The 9,713-nt window shown below is 38.5% G+C and overlaps 1 protein-coding gene across 1 annotated transcript in view; it reads right to left on the bottom strand.

The window, feature by feature from the left end:
* The window catches only part of CSMD1 (CUB and Sushi multiple domains 1), a 2,474,714-nt gene that overhangs the window by 236,595 nt on the left and 2,228,406 nt on the right, over positions 1 to 9,713 (bottom strand). The window contains exons 48-49 of the mRNA XM_019520340.1: positions 9,177 to 9,257; positions 8,686 to 8,799 (exon numbers count right to left, since the gene is read on the bottom strand). Of these exons, the coding sequence (XP_019375885.1) occupies positions 8,686 to 8,799; positions 9,177 to 9,257 (195 nt within the window). The remainder of the gene's footprint in view (positions 1 to 8,685; positions 8,800 to 9,176; positions 9,258 to 9,713) is intronic.

Here is a 9,713-nt window from a genome sequence, read left to right as displayed (position 1 = left end):
CCACACAGCTGTGACATGAGTTTGACTTTCAAGAATTTAAGGTACAGTTCTCCCCAAACTCCTGCACCAATCTTCTCGAAGCTTGGCAGGCTTCATGCTGTTAGCAGAGGCTACCATCCCTGCAAGTTTCATCCAAATCATACAAAAACCAACAAAGTTATAGATCTTTCACTGATTCCCCATTATACCCTATGGCCGGATCTCCGAGGCAGCTCTGAAGCTTCGGAGCCGCTTCGGCCGGATTGAGGCGGAAACCTGATCCAGAGCTCTGGATCGGATCAGAACCATCCAACGTGGCCAGATCTGAAGCCAGATCAGATTGCCGCCAACTCACACAGCCCTAATGACCATAGTCCTACTTAAACTATCTTTCAGAGAAAAACTCCCTGTACCTATTGTGAGGAACCAAATCAAATGTTGCTCTAATTTGTAGTCATCTGCACAGACCAATCTGTGGAACAGCTGAGTATTAATTTTCCACACAGCCTTTTACAAGTCAATAGTTTTCCAGAACTAGAGAATCTTAACATCAAGACAAATTGATTGTTGGCAACATCCTCGTGCAGATTCTTAGTCAGGGCTATGGCTTAAGTTGCAGACTTTTGCTGCAATGTCATCAGGACCTGGAGCTTTGCTAGTTTTCAACATCTAAGCAATATCTCTCAGAGTAGGTATATAGTCTAACATCTAAGTATATTGTTAGTATATTGTCTAGCATATCCAAGTATATTTGAGGTACATCAAACAGCACTAAACAGAAACATTAGACTGAGTATTCAATAAGTTGTCAAAGGGCTCGCCCCTGCCCTTTACTGATATTTGTATTTTATAAGGGCCACACGAAGCATTAATTGTCATGTAAAACTGGTATGTGGTAGTCTCCTCAGCATGCTGTTGCAGTTTATCTGCTTTGGCATTTTGCCAATTGTCTTACATTTAATGGGCTTGGCCACCCAACTCTGCCTCAATAAATCTCCCTGTAATACTGCAAATGGACATGTGGATTTGGATTTTCATGAAGTTTGTGATGGATTGTCCTCCTTTCTTTCCTGACAGCTTTTGGATAATTTCATCATTTATATCAAAAAAGAGTCCCGGTAGCACTTGGTTATCAACCTGATAGTTTCCTCAATGACTTGATACACAGTGGACACATTTACATGTGAAGGGCTACTACTGCTGTGCTCTGCCTCCCTGCAAGAACCAGGGGGAGCTCCAGGATCCCCCAGGTTGCTAGTTCAGGAGTAGCCAGGGGGCACAGGGGCAGATCCCCCTGCGCATGGTGCCAGGAGAGCTCTGCTGGCAGCCGTCTCTTGGCCCTGTGCACATCAGGAAGGGTCCTGATGTGCACAGAACTGGGAGACAGCTGCCACTGCAGCCAGCAAAGCTCTCCTGGCCCTATGCACATTGGGACACAGAGCTGCTAGCGAGCCCCATTCCCTGCAGCGCTCACCAACAGGAGGCTCACCACGAGTTGTCCTGCTTCCAGGGCAGCTGCCAGCCAGCTTTCTATTAGAAAAGGATTCCCCATCCAGCAGGGGGATCACCAAAAGCTGTCCCACTATTGAGGCCACTGCTGGCAAGGCCCCTGCTGGGCAGGGAATTCCCACCCAGCTGGAGGCTCACTGTCAGCTGCCCCAGGAAGAGGACAGGTCCTGGCCAGCCCCCTGCTAGATGGAGAATCACCAACTTGTCTCAACTTATGTGACTGATGCCAGCAAGCCCCTGGCTGAGCAGGGAAGCAAAGAGCTCCCCAGTCCCAGTGCTGCATGGCTCTTGGCTCAGGGGAAAACAGAGTGAACCCTGTCCCTGTGCTGATTGGCTCCCAGGACGGGGGGTAAGGGAACTGGGAACTGCGCTGTGTCAGGACTGAGGACTAGCTAGCTGCACAGTAGACTAATATACTGCACAGTAAATTCCACACATGTGTAGAGAGTGACACATTACTGCATAGTAGATTAGTCTATTGTGCATTGAAGTGTGTCATGTAGACATGCCCAATTTTCTAGACATTACTTAACCTGTTCACAGTTCAGTCAATCCATATTTAGTCTTTGTGTAAACTTATCCTTAACGTTGTGGCTTTTTAGCTGAATTTTCAGTTAGCTTTCAAGAAATAAGATTATTTTATAAACTGTCATATCTATAGTACAATATTATTTAATACATAAATATTATTGATTAATAGGAATAACCACTATAGTGCTGTACTAATTATGTTAAGACATAACTGGGTTATAAGGAACACTACACAATTCCATGTTTCCTGTTCAGTATAATATCTCATCTTGAGTATAATCTTTTAAAATTAGTATGCTCCTCCAGAGATGTAGTTACATTGAGGGTCTCTATGAAGGGTGAGGGACTGAATAGTTTACTTCCAATATATGAAAGTATTTATATTGTAATTATCACCATAATTTAGAGTACCCTAGGGATGTTAATATATTGCCCAACGCTGCTCTACACATGACAGTTATTGTGCATGTCAGGAGGCTAGTGTAAACCTTATTACAACTATCCAGATACTACACGGAAAAAGAAAGTTTTTACAGTCTGGCTTTGCTTCTTTCTACTCTCCTCCATATATTTTCCTTCTGTTCCACTCCATCTAGCTTTTTCTAAGTACTGTTTTTTGTTCAGCTGTCAAACACTCTTGTGCACCACATGCAGGTGTGTTAAGAAATTATTAGAAAGTTGAATTCAACTGATCTTCAGCTATAAAAACCTACTTTTTAACAAGCAATAACAATAAATTGTTTCAGAATATCTATATCTATATATATATATATATATATATATATTGCTAGAATTGAGACAGTGTACACCAAAGTGAAAAGTCGTATGTCAGAACAAAGAGTAGTGCTAATGAAGAAAAGGAATGACTGAATCACTTAACAGAAGAAGCACCAAGAAAGGAAGTTGTGCTAAGTGTTGTGTTTTTTTTTTAATGTACCAGAAAAAAGTCAGGTCTTATGTTAGACCTAGAAGCATTCCCATTACGTAGAACATCAGTGTATTAGATATGGGTTTTATTTACATATGCTAATTGATTTCTTTTTTATCAAGAAATGAGGAAGGTTATTATGAATGTAGTAATATATCCATAAATGGAAACTAGGAGCTAAGAGCAGCAGTTAAACTAATAAAGCCTATACTAAAATTGATTTAAAAAAACAGAATGAGCAACAGAAAGAAGTTACCCTTATGGATCGCTGGTTTAGTTCCTTCATGTGCTGTTCCTGAGTGCATACTGATGTTATAGACATTCATTCTGATTACACACACTGAAATTCTGCACTAAAATTGCAACAAGCAGTTATACTAGATGCTCTTCAAAAATAGCATTGCTTTAAGATCCTGAATTTACTACCCTGGTGCTGTAAATTCTTTTATAGTCTAAACATTCAATCACAGATGTGCTGTACAGTATAACCTCATAACTCCGGCATTCTTGGGACCGAGCACCTGCTGGAAATGTGAAAATTCCCTTTTTCACAAACTGGAGTGGCGGCTGGTCATGCAGCAGGGGAAGGGGGTAGTGGTGGCTGGTCCTGGAGCAACAGTCGCACATGGAGTGGGGTGGTGGATGGCATCAGCATCTACCACATATAAGCTTCCCCATCCATGTCCGGGGGTGGGGCAGAGGGGAGCTGCAGCCGGTCCTGAAGCAGTGGCTGCATGCAGAGCAGTGTCGCAGGGTGATGGATGGCAGCAGAAGCTGCCACGTGCAAGCTTCCCCATCCCCATCTGGAGGAGCAGAGGAGGAAGCTTAAAAAGTGCTGGATTTTCAAGAATTCTGGATTTTCAAGATCCAGACTTATGAGATTATACTGTAGTTACTTATATACCACATGTACCTTTTCCACAAAAATCAGCTCCAAAATTTCGCTGTGCATCTTAACTAGGGAAGCTGATTTCCATGCTTTGATTCTGATGAAGAAAGAATGGAAGCATAAAGGCACTGCTATAAGGCACAAGTGTAGGCTAGGGTTCAGGAAAAAAATATTTTTCTCTACGTTCTGCCTTCCAACATGGTATGTGGCTTATTTGTGGGGCATGTGGTATACAAGAAAATACAGAATTAGGGCCTTGTTACACATTCATTTTAGACAGCTCCTGGATATTTGAACCTCTGGACTGTCCACACATTAACACATGAAAAATGTTGTAAGCACTCTAGCTGACTTAAAGTTATGCCATTCCAGCCTAGGAGTATCTCTGATCCATGTTATCCAGCTTATGTAACACTAATGTGTAGCCACTCTAAACTACATATTAGTGTGAACACCCCACTTCCCCTCTCCTCCACTAGCCCAGATTGGGTCCACTGCCCCTCCACCCTCCCCAGCACACCAGATCCCCACTCACTGCCTCCCACCCACTCCCACACTTATCTGTGGCTGCTTGCACTATCTGTCCTGGAGAAAAGCAACAGCCCAGTGGCAGTAGCAGGACAAGAAAGTTAACCCTTTCAAGCCAGTTTCCCTATGACAAATAGCACAGGCAGCTACAAGAAAATAGGTGGGGGAGATGGGGGAACCCCAATGGGTGGTCGTGGTGGGAGGGGTGCCCCTTTCAGTCCTCCAGGCCCCTGCTGGATTAATGTGTAACAGCTTCAAACTTGAGCTAGCAACAACACCAAGCAACATTTGTGTTATGTGTAATGTGTAACAAGGCCTTTGGAAGCTCCTTATTTGAACATATATTTTGGAGCAAGATCCAAATGGATGATCACATAAAAAGTTACAAAAGCTATCTTTTAATATTGCTCAAGTGACCTTTTCCAGGTTTTCTGGGACAGCAATATTTCACTTGTTTTATCCAAGAAAACTCTATTTATGTTCCTTAACATATAAGGTAAGTAAAAACAAGTCTTTTAAATAATCTTCTTGGATTATGTGTTATTTAGAGTGGGAGCAAAAAAGAAGTTGAGTCTATTGATTCAGAGAGACCATAACTCCTTTTGATGTACCTGGTATAGTCTCTGCCTAGTAATCATTAGAGTGTAAGCAGTGGAAATGGATGGGACATACAGAAAATAAAGTCTTTAAAATAATGTCTGAAGTTAAAAATGGGTAAGTTAAGTTAAATTTAATATTGATATTTTTTCCAGTAACTGTTTATGAAAACTAAGAAAAATCATGAAACAGCTATTTAATGTAGTAAGCACATTGTGTGAAGAGAGAAATCTTTCACCTTTCATATTTTTCAAAAAGAGGTGAGTATCTGTCTCAGTCTGAAGTTAGGTAAGGGTGACACCTTAGAGACTTCCTAATTTAGAAAGACATGAGCTTTTGCAGAGAAGAACCTACTATGTCAGATGCTTAAGTGGATATTATTTAAAAAAGAGTAAATATGTTTAGCCAAAAGTGTATAGCATAGGCCCGCCAATTTTCTGTCTAGCCCACTTCAGCCTCCCTCCCTGCCCCCATCAGGAATAGGCTGGCATCACCCTGGCTTCAGGACTGAACTCATAGCCACAATGAAATCAATGGGAACATTGACATTGATTTAGCCGGACTTGGATTTCATTGTATTTTTTTTTAAATTATGCTTTGGTTGCTACTCTTCAAAACTTTGCTCTATTCTTATGTCCTAAACACTCACAGACTTTCTCTTCCTTCAACTGCCTCCCGTAAATCAATGGGAACAAGCAATCCCTTCTTTTTATTATCAATATCCACAGTGTTTTCCCTCTCCTGGACTGCTTCCTTCTTTTTTCATGTGTATCTATTTGGTTCATCTTATTCAGATTGGAAGGATTTCAGAATAAAAGAAGATCTTTTCTTCTAAATGGTTGTTAAATTTATGGTGCTCTATAAATTTTTTTTGAAGATGAAATAAAAAGGAAAACAAATTATAGTCTCAAGTTATAACCCAAAATAATTTAGTGTTACTTCAATTAATGTTCAAAAAGTATGCATTTTAATGGTAGTAGCATGCCTATTTATTACTTAACTATAACACCACTACATTTCCACTTATTCCCTCCTACTTTTTTTAAACCTATTGCTTTCCTCATATTTTTTGTAATACTGTTGTCAAAAGCAATTCCCACTTACAGTACCAAATATTAAAATGATTTCTGGCTTTATTACAGTTAAGCTGACCTTTTCCCATAGTAGCAATCCTAAGTAAAACTGAGAAGGAAATGCCTTTTTTTTAATCCAGTGAAACTTTTTGAGCTGTTTCCTTTTTCATCTTTGTTTTTAATCAACAATCAAAACACAAAAATCTCATCCAATTAACCAGCCAACCAAAGCCAGTCTCTACCTGCCTTATTTAATCAAGAATTTACCCCCTGGGCCAGATAATCTATACTTTAAAAAGTTCAACTGAATCTGGTATGTTCTGATTAAAAGTTTTAGTTTTGACAAGTAAGACTTGTCTGGAAAAAATGAAAAAGAAAACCTCTATTAAAAAATGTCCAAATAAGCTCGAATCTCAAATTCATAAATGCATAGTAGATACTAGAGACAATAGTGAAAGCCTTTGTCCTCACAGATGTATCTTTCTCTGTCTTATATCAAAAACTACCTCTATAAAGGAAAATGTTGAACCTAGGCAGATTGTAGGGGAAAACGATGAACTACATAGCCTGTGAGGTTCTTGTACAGGGGCTCAAAGGATTACAAAGAAACAACGGGTGTTGCTAGGATCAAAGAAAAGCACTAGATTCTACAACTTGTACAAGACTTGTTGGAAATCAGCTCATCCCGTGTCTAACAGATGGCTAATCATTATCAGAAGCTTCTGAAAGCTCTGTATACAATAATTCACCAGTTCATTTTGGAGACATTTGTGTTTTATTTACACTTCAATCAAAATGGCCAAAAGTTAAGTTGCTGCTGTTATTGTAAACTCTAAGCTAGATTCATCATGCTAATATTACATATTCACTAGCAAAGCTAGCTATGACTAACCAGCTCAATGGAAATGCAAGGCAGCAAAAAAAAAGAAGTGATATAAGACATCGGATTTTCAACAATGAAAAGTTCACTCTGCTCACAAAGCCACAACTGTTAGCTTAAATAAGCAGGTGTCCCTATTTTCTACTACCAGGTTCATAGGTTTGTATATTGCAGAAACATTTTGTGCGAGATTCTCTCTTTTGCTAAGGACACTTTGAGCTGCATTAAGCAACCTAAAATAAAGAGAGGGAAGCTGTATGAGCAGCAAGGGGGGTTGCTCTTTGACTTTTGTTCAGGTTAGAGTGGCTGGGCTAATTGGCACTATCACTCAGCAGTGCTAATTAGCCTTATTAGGTGCCATGTGGGGGGCAATGATACTTTTTCCTGCATATGAAACAACTACCTATATCTGTCCTGTGTGCTTCAGGGCACAACCTCTGGGTACAGTAAGTTTACAACATCCACACACAGGTTTCCAGTGGTGCAATTTAAAATTACAGAGTTCTGATAATCCTTTAATACTTAAATGCTGCAGCTAATATGTTGTGAAAGGCTAGGTTTTTTACTTCTCTCCAAGGTTCCTCAAACTAAAGTTCTTATTTGAAATTTCAGGAACAGTATTTTTAGTGCTTAAGCCCCTTTTCATAAATCTGGTGGAAATCAAGGAAATAATTTTAATTATTATGGTTTAGATTTTCTTATTCTTTTTTGCTTCAGCATTTTGTAACTTTTTGTCATACAATACTTAATATACATAAACATAGTCTTAAAAAACCTTCAAGAATTTAATTTAGAGATGCTGCTCCCATGAAATCGAAGTGGTCGGTCCTCACGTTTTAATGATATTTGCATTTGCTTTTCTGTGAATATAGAAATAGTAATGGGACATACAGATACTCTTTATTCACATAAAAGTAAATGCACGTTTTTAAATCCTTAAATTTTAAATACGTTAAATGTTTATATGGAATGTAAATAATCAGTTAGAAGCTTTTCAGTGTTTCTTTGTGAATGCTTAAACTCACCATCTATCTATTAGCATATCTTTAAATGTTTTCAATTGTCTTATGGCATTTGGGGAAATGGTAAAGTATGTGCCTATGTGCAAAAAAACGAGTATGTATAAGTCACTTTTCTTTCTTTTTTCTAGTTTTGTGTCAGGTACATCATGTTTAGAAATGTGTACATTGCATTTTAATTCCATCCAATTTCTTAGGGTTCCACTTTTATATTGTTGTTGTTGTTGCTATGCTTAAATTAGTATGGACAGGTTGGGTGATCAGCAGACAGAATTCAATTACTGATGGAAAATACTTTATACAAATCCAATGACAATTCCTTTTTTTGTTTTGCTATGAATGTTTAATTTAAACATATACTTAAATGACTAGAGGAGAACAAAGGAATGTTTCCTTTTTAGGATTAAATATTTCTGGTTATTTTAATGATTCAATAATTATATTTAGTGAGTATAGACACATACAATAAAAAAGAGATAGATACTGAACACTTTTGAAAATAAGCCCAGTTCCATTTGGATTCCTTAATATTGACTTATGTGCCTGACTTTAGGGACTAAAGTATGAGAAGGTTGAAATTTCATTTGTAGATCAGGAAATACCTGGAAATATTGTTTTGTTTAATTAAACCATGATGGAAAGCCAGTAGAAAATAAGATGATCCCAAAACATGATGTTGTTTTATATAAAGGAAGAGAAAAAAAAAGAATACTCAAGGTAATTTAAATATGTAACTACAAAGATAAACTTACCTTCACAGAAAGGGGGTGAGCCCTCAAACTGCAATTGTGCATTCAGTTTGCAGGTCAATATGTCATTTCCAACCAAAGTGAAACCAGGATGGCACTTGTATTTGGCAAAGTCTCCTAAAAAGTTTCAATAACAAAGACTTTCCTGAATACTTCTGTATTTTACATTATCTTTTATTATCTGATAATTATGCTACTTCCTTTCAAATGCATTTTTATAAAAGAAAAGAAAAAAGAATGGAGTAATTAAAAGGAAAGTTAATATTAAAAATAGATAAACAAAATTATCTTATACTCTGCTGGGAAGATGGAGAAGCAAAGCAAAGAAAGATGTTCCTATTAAACTGGCATATTTGGTTTAAGTAAAAAAGCTATCAGCATGAGGATACCACAGAAGAATATTCAGAATAAGGATGAGCTGTTGTAGTAGTTTATATTTTAAATAAAAAATGAACAAAGCTCCTCTGCATGAAAAAATAAGATGTTGCTCTGACCTATTTCAAAATCCTCATCTTCTGTAAATAAATCAGCATGTGGAACTATTGGAGGAGGCTGGCACTTCTTAAGTTGATATGCTACAAAATAAAATGTAAGTATAAATAAATACCATTAAATACTGATAAGATTTAATATATTGAAATAGTTCCAATTATTCAATAGGCCCATAATCAGACAATTGACTGTACGTAGACATCTGTGCTACCATAGACCCTTGGCACAAGGTTATATTTATGGAATGATTAATGCATTAATCATGGCATAAATAGTAATGATGCCATATATTCAACCAATTTTTGGTGCCCAAAAGTGTGAAACATCTTTGTGGCTAGTTTGCACGGCACCATAAATGGAACATGCAGCATGCCCTCATCAGCTAACTGTCAGCCTCACCACTGATACTGAGGTCAGAGTCATGACAGCTGTTGTCCTAATGCTGCAAACTGGCTGCTGGGCAAGCAGGTTGAAAGGTTCCTGGGGGAGCTGTCACCCCCCCCCCCCCCCCCCCCCCCCCACCCCACCCCCCCCCCCCC

The sequence above is a fragment of the Gavialis gangeticus genome, unplaced genomic scaffold, assembly GCF_001723915.1.
Source record: "Gavialis gangeticus isolate Ggan-Ray unplaced genomic scaffold, GavGan_comp1, whole genome shotgun sequence".
In the NCBI taxonomy this organism is placed as follows: Eukaryota; Metazoa; Chordata; order Crocodylia; family Gavialidae; genus Gavialis; species Gavialis gangeticus.
The sequence above is the reverse complement of the archived record's forward strand: the minus strand, read 5'-3'. Positions and strand labels throughout refer to the sequence as shown.